This window comes from Odontesthes bonariensis, chromosome 12 (genome assembly GCF_027942865.1).
Source record: "Odontesthes bonariensis isolate fOdoBon6 chromosome 12, fOdoBon6.hap1, whole genome shotgun sequence".
Lineage (NCBI taxonomy): Eukaryota > Metazoa > Chordata > Actinopteri > Atheriniformes > Atherinopsidae > Odontesthes > Odontesthes bonariensis.
The window spans coordinates 31,219,253-31,238,051 of record NC_134517.1 but is presented as its reverse complement, the minus strand read 5'-3'; the positions used below and the strand labels follow the sequence as shown (position 1 = coordinate 31,238,051).

At 39.6% G+C, this 18,799-nt stretch overlaps 1 protein-coding gene across 1 annotated transcript; it reads left to right on the top strand.

Moving 5' to 3' along the window:
* The first annotated feature begins 85 nt into the window (after nt 1–85).
* On the top strand, nt 86–17,220 carry itm2bb (integral membrane protein 2Bb). The gene is made up of 7 exons (XM_075480108.1): nt 86–306; nt 13,344–13,475; nt 14,185–14,256; nt 14,435–14,584; nt 15,001–15,111; nt 15,438–15,588; nt 16,350–17,220. The coding sequence occupies exons 1-7, from the start codon at nt 223–225 to the stop codon at nt 16,436–16,438; spliced, it is 789 nt and encodes a 262-aa protein (XP_075336223.1). The 5' UTR covers nt 86–222; the 3' UTR covers nt 16,439–17,220.
* The last annotated feature ends 1,579 nt before the right edge of the window (nt 17,221–18,799 follow it).

The following is an 18,799-nucleotide window of genomic DNA, read 5'->3' as shown; positions in this document are numbered from 1 at the left end:
TATACTAGCGGAAGTGGAACAGTAGCGGTTATGCTTTTATTTTGACATCTTAGCGGAAGTGGAACAGAAGCCCTCTGTGCTTCGGTTGACCTCGCGCTTTTCACCACAACAGATCAGACTCGGCCAGGGAGGAGTGCGACCTCTTCACTTCGGATCAAATTCTCTCTGTTTCCTCGTTTGTCCATCTTTTCTCGGTGGGAGTTTCTCTACCTGTGCTTCAGGATGGTGAAAGTGTCGTTTAACGCGGCTCTCGCGCAGAAAGATGTGAAGAAAGACGTCGAAACTCTGATCCCAGAGGAGGACAGGGTGAGTAGAAAATGGCCAACTGAGCCGAGTTCTAAGCTCGGTGGAAAAGCACGCAGTTTCTTTTATCCCGCGACACATTAAAGTGTTATGTAGCAACGTTTTGTAGCCACAGTGAAACTTTTTTCATTGTTTGGGTTGTTTTCATGCTGACGACTTTCACCGTGTTATAAGTTGGTAACATTGCCTCATTTACCAGTTTTCCAACGGTTACTTCCTCATTCGGTTTTTATTGTTTTTGATTCTTTTGTTAAAACACACCTACATCCTCAGCTTTGCAACTCGAGTCTTGTGCTTGTTTTATGAAAAACAGCTATTTATTTTCTTGCTTTTTAATATTTTTTTATTTTTTGTTATGTGTGACAACACTGTCAGTTTATGGACGAAGCTCAAAGGGCTGCAGGGAGTTTTAGTGGTTTGTTGTCATTGGTTTTAATGTTGTTTTTGGCATGTTAGGAAGCTTGTCCACACGTTAAAATATTTATTTGATTAAGCACACAGCTAATAAAGAAGTTTAAATCTAAATTGGTCATTGAGGCGATATATAGGTTACAAAAAACGAGTTCTTCTGTGGGTTTTACCGCTTAGCTTGTGCATTTTGTAATATGGTTAAAATTTGGGTGAATATACCATTTTCTGTGTTGTCCCTAATGTTTTGCAACTTGTCAACCGTGACAGCCGAAAAATTAGAAAGTGAGTGTCACTGCAATGGGAGGGTTTCACTTCTCTATAACTTCTGTTCCTTCTTGTTTTTACACCTTTTCTCATCTTTTAATCTTAGTCCAACCATGTATTTCTTTGCTTCTTAAGGGCAGAGTTTCAGTCGTGCAAAAGAAAGTAGACAATACCTTCAACATGTAACATCTGAAAGGGCTTTCCAGCTACTTTTGGTATTCAATCTAATCTTGGGAACATCTCAGGAAATAGCTGACATCCTGATTGTTTAGTTGTGAGCACTTTGTTCTTTAAAGTTTACTGAGAGGGCACAAGTTTCCCAGTATTATTAGTCCCTGTTGTATACTGAGAAAGAAAACATCCTGGCAGTAAACCTTTGGATTCCTGGAGAGGTTACACAAGATGTTTTTAAAGCTTTAGATTTCATTTAAAGATGGTGAAAGTCACCGAAATGCCAGCAACAATCCCATCTTTACGGTTTTTGTGTTAAATATTTGAAAACTTTATTGTGAAATACACTCAACATTTGCCGTGAAGGTGTGCGATTGCAAAAGAAAAAGCTGGGAGTGTTTTGTGATGTAACTCCTCAGACTAACTAGTTTGATAATTCTGCCTCAGGCAGCTGGTTGGGATTTTAAAACATCGGCTGCTGTAGCGCGTTGCTTCTCTCAGCGTAAAGTTTTGCATAAACTCTTCCTGTGCTCAACTTAGCCGCCACCCTGCTGTGAAATAAGCTGTTTTAGGCAGACAGGAAGTTGATGAAATGATAGAAGAAAATGTTCACACACGTGCAGGTGTTACTACAGACGTCTAATTTGTGTGATTAGATCTACACTTTTCCTCTCAAACAGCCTGTTGTGGTTGTTGTGGCTATAACCTGTACAGTGGGAAGCTGGTTTGATCTCAGTTTCACTCTGACTCTTCTCTTGATAATGTTTTCTGTCTGGAGGCTGACGTGTTCGCAAACAGAGCAGCTTTTACATATTATTTTGGGGGGGATTTTCTTGTACCTCAAGCAGAGGCTGTATCAGCAGCAGCACATTTTTTTAAACCCTTTTTAAATCTCCTGCTTAACCCTTTAAAGTAGTTTGCGATTTTTTTTTTGTGAGAGGTGGATATCTGTGCTTATTTCTTTATTTGATTTGAGAGTTGCAAAATGTAGATTCTGTTTGATTTGACTGTTTTTTAGAATCTTTATTAACTTTGTTGCTTCAATACATTTTAGTTTCGGCATCAAGTGTAAATGTATCCTTTAAATTAATCTTTATCTTTAAAGCAAAAACAGATCAAGACAAGATCAACCAAGTCAGGAAATCTGCAGATCAATTGTGAAAAAACACACTGAATAGTTTTTAACATGTGTTTTTACAAATCAAAAGATATCACCGATTATTTTTGATAGATGAATTGTCTTATGACATCTAGCTAAACATATTTTAAAGTTGTATAAATAAGGAATAGAATGAGATGTGGCTGTAGCCTTTCTTGGCACCACATGTTTATTGTATTTTGCTGCTCTATAGACAATTAACTGAGAAAACGATAAACAGATGAACTGATGATTTCGATCGTGAGCATTTCCCCCGACATCCTGTAGGTGTACTCCAAGCTTATTCACATGGAAATAGTCGTTTTGTCTTATTGTGACAGAAATAAACACCAGGGCTCATTCCTGCTGACGTTTGCACGGCCTTTCTGTTGTGTCTATCACGCCCTCGTCCACTTTGCCTTCATGGAAACTTTCTTGCCGCTCTGCTTCCCGAAGCAGGAAGCTGCTCCGCTGGTCCGATCGCGCTGCTCCAAACAGGAGGCAGGGAGCTTTTCGTGTTTTTACACGAAGAAACGACTGAGGCGATGACTCGGTTGTCACTAATCCTCTCATTGTTGCAGCGTCAGTGTATGATGATGATGATACATTTTGTTTTCGGTGTAGAATAAGAAGAGAAAAATCTCACACCCTTTCTTGATAACTTCTGTTGCCGCAGCATTTTGAAGAAATGAGAACTTGTTGCTTATCGATCTTATGAAGTCGCGACAGAAGCTGATTTTCTTTCCACTTCCTTTGCATTGGGGATGATTGTGAGTGATAAATGTGACCATAAACAGGTGTTGTCTCGCATGTGTTGGTTAACAAGCATCAGATCAGAGTTGTTGTGGTATAGGTGGTTAACAGTTTTTAAGCAGCTGGCTGAACTGAACTGAACCTGACTGACAGATACAGCAACTGTCAGATGAGCTGATGTGGACCGACAGCTTTGTAACTGATGGTCTCTGTTCTTGACTGTTTGTCTCCATTTAAGTCTTATTAATTCATTTATGCAGAGGTCTTGTGACTTCCACCACACATGTCGCATCATGAAGCTAAAACATTTGTCTGAAATTTTAAACAAAAAGAAACGTATTCATCACAAACCCGTTGGAAAATGTTTAGTTTTTCAGAAGAGCTTGAACTTCAGCTCTAAACTAGATGGTGGGGAGTATGAGCTTACGAAGAAGCCTTTCGGATAAGAGGTGAAACGTCTTTAAGATCCAAGAAGAAGTCCAGTTGCCATTTTTCAAGCTCTTATTATTACCATGACCTGGATGACTGAGACTCTTCATCAACATTTTTAGTTTCAGTTCATTTGGTTTTTCTGCTTGAGCAGCTGTTTTTATAACCCATCTGTTCCACTTTCTCCTCATTCTACTTCTATTTATCAGTGTTTACTTTGCATTCTGTGGATAATAATGGGGAAACAAGGGAGATAATCGATGACAAAAATAATCTTCAGTTGCCGTAAACTGACTCTGACGGAGTTTGAACAGATTAAGTGTTTGAAAATCCCGAATGAAAAGGTGGCCAAATGCATACATGTGCTTCTAGCAGTGATGTAAGTTCACCATACATCAAAACGTTGCACGAATCAAACACTTATTACATCCTCGAGGTCAACAGGATGAAATCTGCTTCCTTGTTTGGCTCCACCGCAGCAGTTTGAACACGCGCTACGAGGCGTATTCGGTCAAACGCTGAATGTAACATCTAAATATTAGGTTTGGTCTATTTTTATTTGATTTCCCTGTAGATATCTCATAGACTAGCTCTTGTAACGGATAGATTCTGGACTTGATGAGAGTAAAGGAAACTAGCTGGAAGGAAGGTGGACAGAACCTGGTCTGTGTTGACATCCTGTCTGAAAGCCTGTGGCCGTGGTGTGTTGTATATATTCCATACTGTGACTTTATTTACACCCTCTTTTTTTAAGAGATACACGCTAAGAATACCAGCACTGAATTTAAATCTGCATGAAAGTTTGTGCAGTCCCCTCATTTATATAATTAACTCCATCCAGATCACTCTGACTGACACTATAGATACTTACTCGCCAGTTGTTTCTCTCTAATAGATACACGATAATGCATATATAATAGATATTTCTTGTTTCCACTCATCTTTTAGCTCAGACTTTGGAAATGTGTTGCCCCAGACCAGAAGAAATGCAATGGATTAGGGTCTAAAAGTTTGTTTGTTGTTACAATTAGTGATTTCCAGCATGTAAAGCACTCCGGTAACAATGAGTAACTGTAGCTGTGCCATCCACCACCAAAAGTACCCAGTGGAAAGCACCTCGGTGGGATGTGCCACAGTAGGAAAGATCTCTCACCATGACCTGGCTTCTGGTGGTTATTTTAAAGCAAGCTTCTCAGAGAAGTTTCTTTTGACTGTAGAAAGTGCTGCTCTGAGTCTGAGTCACTCCTCTCTGTTTACTCGCAGCGACATTCACACAGATGCTCCATTCAGTGGGAGTGCGTCCTTTTCAAGTCACAAATAAGCACGTATCCGTCAAGCTTTCAGAACCGTTGCCCATCAGGGATTTGTGAATGAATCGTCAATTATAGTATCTACCTGTTGTCTTCGTTTGAAGTGTTTGGGGGAAATCTGTAAATTACAGCTCTTCTTGAACAGGGACGACTCGAGTAAAGACTAAATACGCCCTGCTCTGTTTCCGCTGCTATCCAGATGTTGTGCTGAGACTACTGGAGTCTATCATAGCTGCTGCACTAAGCCCATGCGTTTTTTTTCATTGTCAGTTAAGCCTCTGATACTGTTATTAATTAATTGATGGATCACTTTGTCTAAAAATTTTAGATAATGGTGCAATGTAATCAGCATTTGATCCTGATTTACATCTTTTTCTCCGTATTTATTGATCCTTTGGTTATTTTTTAGACGGCACGTTCACTTCTTTGTTTGCTTGAGGGCAGATAGCCAAGTTTATTTTCTACTTTTCAACAACGAGGGCATTTAATGTATTTTACACGATGAGACATAAATAATAGCTCAAGCCATTGCTGGAAAAATGACGACGAATGAAGCTGATGCTCAGAGCAAAATCACTTGGAGGATGTTTTCTGCACAGAACTCGCTCACCGAAAATAACCCCCAGCTGGCTTATCTTAAGGTTAGCATGAAGGAGCATTTAAGCTTATCTCATTGGAAGTTCACACGTCACACTTTGTGCTGAGCTGTCAGCCCCGTGCAGCAAAGATCGCATCAGCGGCTGAGCCGAAGCTTTGTGAGATGGCAGCAGCTGCAGCCCTGGAGCCCTCCTCGGCCCGCTGCAGCTTAACGTTCAGACTGACATGTCAGGGAGGTGTGGGTGGTGCTCATTAGTGATCAGTTTTCACAACTCTTTCTCAAATGAACTACAGCGGTGGCTGTGTGTGGAACATATGAGTCTCTACTGTAGAGTCATAAGAGGATGCAGAAACAATGAGACACATCAGAGAGGAACAAAAAACAAGAAATTCATCCCTTATGAGCTTTTCTTACTTAATTACTTACAAAACTCATTAAATTATGTTTTCATATATAGTTAAAACCATTAAGAGAATGAGTAATTATGGAAAATTTGTATATCTTTTATTCTCATGAAATTAGGCCATGGTTGTTTTGCATTATGTTTATGAAAATAAGTGGGTAGTGTTGAATTAAGTTGCCTGACTCTTTATAATTGAGCAATAAATCGCAGAGAGCAGCCTCACATGTTGTCTTTGCACTAATTCTAGTACTAAATGGCTTCAAGTCTCTAAGTTCTTCATTTCAAATGAAAATGTAACTCTTCAAACGGATGAAATGTGAGAAGACCGCAAGGCTGTAATAATATCTTAAGTTTATTGTAATTTTTTTCCTGAGGTTTTAAGTTTTAGATACATTTATCTCCAACAAAATTAACTTGTTTCACTCTAACAGCAATAACTAACCCTTCTTTTTACTTTTTACTTTAACTTTTACTATTTTTATATTATACTTTAAATCTTTTTGTGTATCCAAAGCCAAGAGCTCCTGAACTAAATTTCATTATGCCTGCATAGTGACAATAAAGATTCTTGATTCTTGATTCTCACGGCTGAATAATGATAACTGAATTAATCTTGATTTTTTTTTAAATGAGATGGCTGCAAAAATATTTTGAGGTGTTTGAGCTTTGTGGAAAGATTTAGGATTTTTGGACTAATTTACTGTGTTACGATGTGACATTAATGTAAAAAAACTAGCTCTGTAAGACTTCTTTTACTTTGATTTCTACCAAGCTTCAGCTTCATCAACCCATGCAGAAGCTAAAGTGTCGAAGCAAATGTACAGATAGGAGACGTAGACTAAAACTAAACTACTTTACACATCATGGAAATCTACTAAACTGTACTATATACTAAAAATTAGTATCGCTTTTCATCTGTTAAGCAAACCTTTTAAATTAAGTACAAAAGTGAATCGATAGCCTCTTTCACACATGTATCTTCATTACTTCATTACCGCTGTTCCTCCCCATATTTCACACATGCCAGAGAGGTGGATCAGCCCCGCATCACTGTGTCCTTTCACACATTAAGCACAGTTGGTCAGGGTGGTACGTTTTCGCTACGCTGGCTTGATGTGTGTAAACGCACACATCTCAGTTGCTGCCTCCCATGTCGGCTCAGACGTGCGTCAGATCAACTTCGACTCTCCGTTCCGCCTCCCCACTTTCAGACATAACACGATGAGCAACGAACGCGCATCAGTCCTGGCTTGAAGAGGCAGAATAAGAATAAGAAGAAGCATATAAAAACAATAATGTGAGGTTGTACACCACAAGTCTTTGGTATTTAAACACTTTTTTGGTGTGAAAATGCATGTTTAAGAAGCCACCTTTCTGTCCATAAGAAGCTGTTTGAGTTCTAAGCTTTTTGTTGGAGCATCGTAATCATTCAGTACATTTATATGACATCAGAAAACATCAAACTATTGTGTTAGTCCGCTAAAAGCTGGACTTTTAAGTACATGTAAAACATGTTAGCCCAACTGAAGCCAATTTGAGTTTCTTACAGTTGGACTAACACGCAGGTAATTCTCCTGAATTTATATGTTAACTTTGACTCAAACGCGGACACGGAGACTTGTTCAATGCTGAAGCTCCCGGTTGTCTCGTCTTCCTTAAGATTCTTGAACTATAAAAGTAGATGTTTGTTTATAGTCTGCCTATATATACAGTGACAGTCCACTGGCACCACAGATGCCTAACTTAGCTTCTCGGTTAGGAGGCGTTTCCCTGTTGAAGATGTGGGTGTGATGGACTGGAACCTTATTTTTATTCAAATATTCAAGTCAAGAGCTAGAAATAGTCACTTGTTGCTGTGTTCCTGTATCTGATAACTTCTATCAGGCAAAATAAAACGCTCCCCTGATGAGGTTGATGCATCTCCCAGATTACTGCAGCAGTCACACGATGAATTACTGCCGAGTTACTACATTAAACCTAAACTGTGAGGCTTTTATATACTTACAGAACAGTATTTCTGACACTAGCTAGGCTTGTGCTTCAAGGTTCGAAGGATTATTAATGTAGTGATCCAAGTCGAGGATCATAGTAACGTGTCTTCAAAGCAAAAGAGCGCGTTTTAACCCGTTCTTTGCTTCTTTGCTTCGTTTTGGTGTTTATTAGCAGCTCTCAACCTGACATACGGCAGGAGAGAAGGCAAAACTTTCTCATACCCCTGAAGCAAAAATATTCCCCAGTTTTTGGTCATCCTTTCGTCTCCTTTCGCTCCACTTGAATTATTTTCAAACTTAAGAAGTTTGTTCTTCACTTGTTCATTAAGTAATTAACTTTAGCTTCTTTTTTTTTTTTAACGTCACGACAGGGTTAAGACGTGAAGTAACAAGTTGATTGATTAGTCGGCTCAAAAGGCCAAACGATTTCTCCAGTTCCTTCTTCATTGGGAAGACTTTGTGTTTTGACTGATAATGAATTGAGGACCTTTGACATTTGACATTTTGATGGTAAAAATATTACGCTGGGCTTTCAGAAAGAGAAGAAGATATTTGTTAACAGAGCTATGACATTTGATAGACTAAATAAAGGTAGAAAATATGATTTAAATGTAAATTTAGTCATTTAGCAGATGCTTTTTAAACAAAGCTGCTTAGAAAATAAATATTATGAGTAAAATGCATGTAAAAGAAGGAGCAATGGGTAATGAAATGCAAAATATGTTCACGTTAGGTGTTTTTGGGGTGTTATATGAATGAAAATAGTTGTTCATCATTGGTTAATTCTTGCAGTCAGGGTTTACACCACACAGTATCTTCCTTTTCCTTAATATCGCTGTGTCTGTAGATGGCGTTTCCATCCTGGTAACAAAGTTTCTTTATGAAAGTTGTGCCTCTTTACTGAAGCAAGATGCCAAACTTCACCAGTCGTTTTCTTTTGTAGGTGAAGGGACTTTAAATTAAATATTTCCTCCCTGTCTCAGGAGCTGTTATGATAATATAGGTTTTGCTGTTTATTCCTTCCCATACATGTGCTGAATTTACAGACTTGGACTATGGACCGAGCTTTTTTCTTAGCAGCTCGTGCAGCTTTTCCGTCCGTGTGAGCTGCGATGGTCGTCTCAGGCATGTGGACTGCTTTAGCAGCATTACAGTTTAATCAGGCAGGGCTTTAGCTGCCTCCCACTAAGCACTACCAACCACTAAAACTCAAGAAGGCGGAGGAGGATTAACCAAACAGGCGAAAACAAAGCACAGCAGCTCTGAGATCCAGACTACCTTTATCTGGTGTACACATGCAGAGCAGCTTCTCCTCATAACTCTGCGCTTCCAGATCATAAAATGTTGCAGTAACCAGGACATTACAGGGTTAACTCTTATTTAATATTTTAATTCATGCCTTGCGAATTCTTAACACCTTTTACAGCAAAGCTTTTTATAATCAAGGATTTATAACTGTTAGTAATAAACTTAAAGTGCTGCAAACAGGATTTGAATCTGATAGATTTGATCCCTTCCCCAAAAAGAACTACTTTTTTTCTGAAATGCTAATTATTTGCTGGTTACGGGTTCTTGAATGTGTGAATTTTTTACCTTTTTTCGGTTATAAACACCCCCTCAATGCCTTACTTTCCACTAACCTATCCCATTGCCCTCCGTCATGCCGCATGAAGCTCAGAGCCGAGGATGGAGTTACATGCGTTTGTGGCGGTAGACTGAAATTAAACCTGTTCTGGACACTGATACTCACCTGTCTCCACTGAAACAGAAACACAAGATGTAGTCAGGTGGACTGATGCTCAGGACACTGCAGGTTTATCCGCTTAAGATGTTTACAGGAAGCATATAGAGGATAACTGAAAATAGTGCTTTATTTTAATGTGATTATTGATGAGAATAATTACCTAAGTCCATGATGATCTCTGATATTCTCAGAATGCAAACGAGCAAGAAAATGGCACAGTGAAAAGTATTTAAAAGTGCATCTGTGCTTTGCTTTAGACATTAGATAATACTTCAGTAATGTTTGTGTAAGCTGGAGACAAGAAGGCCTCATCATTGTACGTAGTTGAAACCTTGTAATTAGAAAAATGTATGTTTTAAGTCAGTTCCAGTGATCATCTCCAATCGACATCTCTTACTTGAGTTCTGACTGAACATTTTGTTCCCTCTGCGTGAGGCGTCGGCTCCTTTAAATGTGTAGAAAGAGCAGTGTGACGATTGTGTGTGTGTTGGAGTTATGAAACACTTGTCTGAAGGCCTGTTGGGTCTTGTTGGCGAAGCTTTAATAAAACGTTTTGAAAACAGGAAAATCTGTGCAGAAGAAGAACGAAAAGCTTCCAGTGTAAAGGTTGGAGAACAGAGAAGACATTAAATAAACGAGTGTCAAGTAAAAACCAATCCAGAGCCAGGCAGTCTCTGAACTAATCTGTTAAATATTTTTGTCTGTTTCCCAGGACACGTCTATTATCCTCAAAGTCCAAAGACATGTGAGTGATTCATACAATCCTCTGCTCAGCATAGGTGACCCAAGCTTTACAACTGATGGATAAAAGCCTCAGGAAATGTCCCCGTTTAGTGTCTTTGTCAGCCAGTAGAGCTGTCAAACCGATGCAAAGTGTTGCTGCTCTCTGCCTCTTTGCACTTCCTCTTGTTTACCCTCACACACGGCTTTCTCGCTGTCTCAAACATCTCATCGGTTCCTCTTTTCTCTCCCAGCTTGTCACTGTCCAGGAAAGCCATCACATGTGGGGAGTCCTTGTCTTGTTTCCTGTCTGAAGGGGCTGACTGTCCGTTTTTTTTTTTTTACAGTTGCTGCCCTGCTGTTTCTAAAAACATCGCTGCCGTTACTTCCCCAAACCAAGATGTTCTGTTTTCTGTCAGACAGAAAGTGCTGACTCATGCTTTACTTCTGCCATGTATTCTCTCTGATGCGCACAGCTCTACTGACCGCGCACAAAGTTTAAAACTGGAGGTCTGGCGTCATGAAAGCAGGGATGTCAGCATTGAGCAAAAGTACTGTTTTCTTACTGTTTCTTCTTTCAAAAAGACAAACATTACTCAACATTTATCTTTGAGTGTGATTGTGTTGGACAGTATCAGCAAGCTTAGAAAAGCTTCTAAAACCGATTTTACAGCAGAAACTGCTTTCACAGTTACAATTCTCTTTGCTATGGTGTGCTATTTTCAGGCTGCGGTGGCTGCTTCTGCTTTCCACAGCCTGTTTGACTCAACAGAAACAACAGCAGGAAGTGTTTGTGCCCTTGTGCTGTAGTGTTTGATATCACAGCAAACAATCTTCAACTGAGGGTTTGCAGTGCCTCCGTGTCTCTTTGGCGTGCAGTTAACCATTGTTTTCTTTTCGATTTATGAGCTTTTACCTTCAGTTTTTACAAAAAAAACCCAAACGTATATCTTCTCTTGCATCTATCCTTTCTTGTTTGGTTGTTTAATTGTTCATTTTCACGTCCATAAAACACTTCAGCCACAATGTTGTCTCTGGAGAAAGTGAGTGGGATGTACTTCCAGGACTAAATGGCATATGTTTACCCCTCATATTCTTTGATTATATGGATGGACCTATGGCAACACATGGCAATACATCTTTTTATCTTCATTATTGACTTTCAAGCTAAAACCTTTCAGATGTTTTGTGCTCACATTTGGTTCCAGTGTGATTAAATGTGAACTTTGTGGCTATTAAGCCACAATAAAATGTGCATTTAAGTATTTAACTGTACATTATGTGGACACATTTGACAAGAGATTGTTAACTGTTTAATTAAAAATGCCACACAGTTGTGTTCATCCCTCTAAAATATGATGCTTTGATGATTTGTTGACTTATAAGCAGTCGCCTTTATAGTTAAAAACAGTAATTACCAGAGAGAGTCGCTGAAAGAGCTCATATAACTCCAGCGAAGCTTGTGTTAAAAAGTAAATGAGGAACGTATCTGTTTCTGTAACAGAAACCACCGTTTTTTTTTAAAAACAAGAATTGACTGTAGTCGGAGGAAACTGACCACAGAGCCTCAGAAATGCTCCTGTTAATGATTCCTGTCTGAAAAAAGGTTTTTTGGATTCTAGCGGGACGAGATGAAAGCATGCCTGTTGAGGCCTGTCCTGAAAGAAGCTGGGTCTTTATCTTCCTGGCAAGTGTCCATCTGTAGATTGTCTACTGATTAACCCCTGCTTTCTTCTGGGCTGTTGCATAGTTACCCAGAATCTCTACTCTCTGTATTGTATTGTTCAGATGCGTACACATATGCACGTGTTTTCAGTTCCCACATGTTGGGCCATGTTTCACACATGTGCATTGAGGTTTATCATTGAAACTGTGTCTGCAGAGCACTTTAAAGTCAGATTTAAGGATTAAAACACAGTCATTCCATCTAAAGTCCAGTGAAATGGATAAATAGATCAGTAACACATGTAAAAACCTGAATAAGAAGGCAACATCGCACCCGACAGCTGTTTTTATCCTGGTTTTACCTCGTTGGCCTGAAATGAACTAACTACACAGCACTCCCAGTTTCACACTTTCACTTTATCTTCCCGCGTTCTTCTTTTCCTTCACCTTTCTGTTATTTTTCTGTCTGTTCCCATGTCTGTGATGTGCATGGTGATGAGTCACCCCGCTGCTCTGTGGGTCTGAAAAGAGATGCGAGGCCTTGAAGGAAAGCTTTTGTTTGCACACACAGACCTCATGTCACACCCTGGCTTCTGGCTGTCTGTCTCTGGAGCGTTTCCAGACTCCCGACAGGTCTGGGTGACTGTGATCTGGCTCTGACCTCGTGTTCTCAGACCCGGAGCTGTGCTGACAGCTGGGACGAGTTGTGATTTTCATCGACCTTTTATTGAAACTGAATAAAACCATGAACCCACTTTTTGAATATATTCAAGCTTCAGTCTTTTTTTTCTTTTTTTTTAACTCAAATTTGAATCTCTGTTGCTTTCAAGAACCCCATCGTGCTCTCAGATAGACTACATTGTCTAAGAGTATATATTATAGTTTGATGAACGCCCACATGACCTATAAAACAATAAAACCTGCCCCAGATGTAGAGGTGACCCAGTAATGTTGCACAGCACTCATAAGGAACATATTTGCTTGTTTTTTTTTTTTAATCAATTTTCTAATTTAATTTTCTCTTCTTGCAGAGATCTGAAATTGACTACTTCTTTAAGCTCACCCTTATTTCCTGGTGTACTCTTTGTCTCTTTCATCTATGCAACATTGACATACATTTCCTCCAACTGGAAATTTGCAAGTTTAACAGTGCGTTGGTGTGCGGTTTCTAGTTTGTACTTCTTTTAACTATGAAGCTCTTGTCTGTGTGCCTTCAGTTCTGGAAACGGTTGAAAAGGAATTTGTTCCCTGAGTTTGTCTCATAAGGCAGCATTTCTACCCAGACTTGATGCACTTGTTTTACCTGTTAGGAGACGCAGAAAGTGGTTAAGACGTCTCACAGTGACATGTTATTTTATTTAAATGCACTTAAAGGACTGTATCTCTGATCCATGAAAACACGGTGGAAGAAATCAAACTGATGTCATCTTCTCTCTCCTTCAGGATGCCGAAGGGGCTCTGCTGGTGCGTCGCCAGTCTCGCACCTGGTGCTGGTGCATGTGTCTGGGTCTCGCCCTCATGCTGTCAGGAATGGTGGTCGCAGGAGCCTACCTGTATCGCTACTATGTCGCGGAGGTGAGCAGAAGCCCTCACAATGGTTGGAAAGTACCTAAAAAAAAAAAACGGAAAAGGCAAATGTAAACAAATATCAGATGTCAGAGCGTGTGTTTAAAGACAAATGAAAAGATAAGGTTGGCCAGCTTAGATATTTTAGTGCGTGCGTCTTTTTTTTAGTCATATGTTCACTTCACTGGGTCAAGATATGTCATGATACAACTTAAAGTAGAAAATGCAAAGTGACACAAGCTTTTTGGGTTAAATCTCAAGTGGTCAAACTGCATGTGGGCAGGTTTAGAACCTTGATCTGTGTGGATGATTAACAGAGTGACGTTTTGTGGTGTGTGGAGTTTAATGACCTTTATAAGCAGAACTAAATTGATGAGTGCAGAGGATTTCAGTCCCGTCGCCCTCTACATGATTCTGTGCTGTTTCTGTGTGTGAATAAGCTCCCTGCTCACTTTCAGTAAACGTCCTCTCTGTGAGTGTGTAACATCAGGCATGTAAAAGCAGGCACAAGATGCTTCTGCAATCACTGAACCGTGTCTTTACAGACTCAGTATTAATTTACATGTGTTCATTTGGAGTGCATCTTGGACCACCTCATGGGAAAACCGTAGTCTGATGCAAACTATTTTGGGGCTTTTTATGTAAATGGGCACCATTGTTGCCTCTATTTTTTTTTTCATCCTTCCTCATACTCTGTTTTATCTTCCTCATCCTCCAGCAAGAAGACCAGGTGTTCTTTTGCGGGACACAATACCGCGAGGAGAACTACATGATCCAGGAAGAGGACAATGTATGTCAAAACTCTAAATATTAGTTCATTTACACTTAATCATTACAAACTGACCAACTGACTTCAGCCTGCGGGAAATCGGTGTATCAGTGAAGCACATCACTGCATTTATTTAGTGAATTCCCTCTGAGGTAACCTACCAAACAACAGTTAATTATTCGACTTCACTCGTCCGTAGGTGGAGATGGAGCTGTCTAATGGTTTCCACCTGCGGCTGCTGGAGGAGAGAATCCAAGTGCTGGAGAGGGAGCAAGTGGAGCTAATCACCGTGCCCGTGCCCAACTTTGACGATGGAGACCCTGCAGACATCGTCCACGACTTCCAGCGGGTGAGACGGCTCAAAGTCCCACAGTGACCAGGATGATGAAGCCCCGCCCCTTATCGTTAACTTCTGACATTCTGCGGGTTCCTGCGTCGGTCTCTTATGACCTGAATTAAGAATAATGTATCAGACATCAAGCCCTTTTCATAAACACTACCTCTTTTAAGCCTGATGGGAATTTACATTCAATGGATAAAAGTGGATGTGGGACAATATTTGCTTTGTTTCTCTCGAACTATAAATCACTGATTTTGTTCAAAGTTACACATACTGTGAAACAAGCAGAGTCTTCCACCAGTAATTGGTCATTTATCCACTGATTTGAACGCAGTGCACCATCAATATCAATCATTTATCCACTACTTTAAGCCAAATGTGTCAATCATTTCTTGCTACTTACTAATGTTCGTCTTCATTTTCAGAGGCTGACCGCCTATTTGGATCTGAGCCTGAACAGGTGCTACGTCATCCCACTCAATACCTCCATCGTCCTGCCTCCCAGAGACCTTTTGGAGCTGCTCGTCAACATCAAGGTAACAAATGGCTTCGCTGCAAATGGATTGAAAACAGACAAAAACTTATTCGATCATCCAGACACACTGAGATTTGATTCTGTCTCAAACTATTAGAAACAGCTGTGACTAAACTGGACTATTTTGAACCACTCGACACACTTAAACGAATGTTCACAAAGGTTATGTTGTCTGACAACACAATTTAGCTCAGTTTGCTTGTGGTGGTTAAGATTCATCAGTCTGTCACTATTTTAGGAAAAACAAAGGAATAAACAGGTGAAAAATTGAGCCATAACTAGATTTTCCTTTTGACATATTTGTGTTGCGTTCCTCCATCTGCCCAGGCCGGCGTTTACCTGCCGCAGACGTACCTGGTCCATGAGGAGATGGTGGTGACCGAGCGTCTGGAGCACGTGGAACAGCTCGGCTTCTCCATCTACAGCCTCTGCCATGACAAAGAGACCTTCAAACTGCAGCGCAGAGACAGGATTCTGGGTATGTCCGTTATATATGTGAAACTGTGACCAGTGCAGAATACCTGATGCACACACGGGTTCAGGTACCCAAGTTTCAAAGTAGAATCCGGTCACTTTGTGACACAAGCACCAAATTTTGGCATGAATGATGCCAAGGAGCCACTTTTTTTTGTGAAATTCCCAGTTAAAATTCCAAGATGGCAGCCATTTATCGGGATGGCCGTTGCATAAAATGTGAAAAAAAAATATTTTTGCAGTTAACTGACAATTTATCACAGTTTTGACCTATTTTTAATGCAGAATTTTGTTTAGAAAATACATGTTTACAATACAAGACAATCAAAATTAGATAATTCAGTCACAGTCTAGGTCAAAAAAATGTATCTAATGGTGTTTCTTCTTTTTTTAAATTTTATTTATTTATTTCAATATTTGCATGTTTTGCATGGCTACTAGATTACAAGAGCGATTACAAGACCTAGATGAACATTGGTAGCTATACAAATGATTGTCCTTTGTCTTCAGAAAATATTTTTGGTAATAATCCACCTTTTGATCCTCTGGGAAGCAGAGAAACAAACTTAAGTGTTGTGTCACACAGCTCGTACAGAAGATTCTCGGCTTTTTTTTTTTGCTTGAACAGACGTGTGATGTAAGCAATGAAAGTCTCCCGTAGCGAGGAGCTGAACTCTCTGCCTCAGCAGCCGTTACTCAGTGAAGAGAGGGCAGCATTATGAAACGCTTCATACAGCATTAAAAGGTCTCTTTTCTGTCTCGCAGGTATGCAGAAGCGCGAAGCTCTGAACTGCCGCAAGATCCGTCACTTCGAGAACAAGTTTGTTGTGGAGACTCTGATCTGCGAGCCTTAAGACGCCTCGCCGCAGCTCTTGAAGGCGCTGGCGTGCCGTAAGATTGCGATCTTGATCCTCACTTGTCTGTTTTCTGTCTTTTTCTTCAGGTAGTTTGAGTGAGTGAGGGGAGTGAAATGTGAAGCTGTTTGGCAAAACATTGATTGTTTAAAAAATAGAAACAAAAGGTAAAGCTTTGAGTATTTTTTCCACTTTCAGCAGGGGATCATCGGGGTTTCTTTACAGATAACAACTAGCTTAAAGTCAGCTGAGTATTCCTTTATAAATTATTTTAATCAAAGTAACTGCAGTGATAGCATAAACATTTCTTTTGATAGACATGGATAAATTTACTGTTTATCTTGCTTTTAGTTCACATATAAAATTTCAAAAGAAAGAGCAACTTTTGTACCACTGATCTTGGTTTTTTTAAACCTCGTCAGTCCAGGGAGACTTCGTTTTTTTTTTTTTTTGTATTATGTCTGCTGTAGCTATTAATACACTGTACCAGTTTATTCTTAACTGGAAATTGATCTTAAAGTAAGAGTGTGAAGGTGTGCTCTACTTGTTCAGCTTTAAGTAAAAAAAAAAAAAATTGTAAAAGAAATATCCAGGGAAGCAAGAGCTTACAGAAAACACACACTTGGGTTAAAATCTTTTTCACAGGCTTGTCTCTTTTTCTTCTAAATGTGTCATTTTTTTTTGTGGGAATGATTCGTCTTGTTTTTCTGATTTGTGTATATAATCTCTTAAAAGATATAAACAGACCAACACAATAAATAAAAAAATTGGAAAAAAGCGAATCAATGCTTTTGTCTGCTGTTTTCTTTAATGAAGTTGTTATTATCCCAATGCTTCTTCCACCACTGATACACACACACAGTTAGTCGTGTCCTGATGCGCTGAGGATCATCCAGAATGTTGTGCGGTTTTCATGTCATCACACGAGATGTCGTCTTCTTGGAGGACTGACTCGAGATCAGCTGTCGCCGCTCAGCCTGTGTCATCTGAGCCGAGTGGAAATGTGTCCGTGATTAAAGTACTAATGAGAGGCCCTTACACAGGAGCATGATGGGAAATGGGCCAGGCGTTAAGCGCTGGGTGGAGGGTCACCTCGATGGATCAGAGATTCAAAATCAGGACCCTGATCTTGCAGTTGGAAGTTGGTAAAGTGTTGATTCGACTCCAGGTTTTCTACTTCACCACTTAGCTTTGATGTCAGACAAACTGCATTGTTGGTCCTACACTGTATGTTCTTCATTTGTCTGCTGTTATGAGTTGGGACTCTTCAGATTTTTCTCTGTGGACCTTGGAAGAAGTTGAAATTACTCCCAAAGTGCTTACTCTGCTTCTGAGGACTTTCAGCCTAAACGGTGGAAAGTGATGACATCATGCCACACAACGAATAGCTGCAGTGCAGACTTTATTTAAGATTGGTTTTAAGTTTTATGAGGTACTTTCTGTGACTTGATGGCCAGGCTCCAGTCTTCAGAGTGTTTTTGGACTATCATCTTGTGTGTGGTGTCTAGATTTGAGGCTCAAGAGAAACGGCCCTTTGCTGCCAGGGACTTTAGGTTTGGAATAATCTGGTAAATTACTCATAAAATACCTTACATAAGACACTTCTTATAACATGTTTTAGTGCTGTATTTCTTGTTTTAATGCTATTCACCTTTGTATGATGTATATTTTATGTCTGCTACATGTAAATCACTTTATTCTAGATTTTATTTAGGCTGAAATAAGGAAGTCTTTAGCAGGTAGAAACTACTGCTGCTTCTAAAAATGGCACTAATAAAATCATGCAGCAACTTTAAAGGAAAGTCGAACATAATCCAGTAATTCAAAGAAGAAACCAGAGAAAATATAAATTGACATGAGGAATCAAGAAATGATATATAAAGCAGTTAAACCACACACAATTGCAGAATTTCTGCATAAAAAAGCATTTGATGGTTTTGAAACGGCAATGTGAATGGAAAATCCCAGATGTCTTTCTTGCAACACATTTGTCTTCTTCATGTTATAAAGAAAAAAAAAAAAAAATGGTAGATATTCAGAGCGTTACAATTATCTCTCTTTTTATACACTCTGGCTGCCTGGCATCTAGAAAGATAGATATGTCAAACACAAATGTCTTGTTCAAAAGCTTTCGGCTCAAATTAAATAAAAACTACGACTCCCAGCATGCTTTATGGCTTTCCTTCGCGCTTGCCGTACGCAAAACCGTTTCTAACTTCTTAACAGGCACTTTAACGCCTCACGACTTTTCTAGTATTTGCCGCCGATTTGTTTCACTATGTCATGTCCACCTTTGTGAACTTTTAAAAGGTAAGTGAGTATTTTTATCTGATATTATAAAAAGGAAGCGCAAGCGTTTTT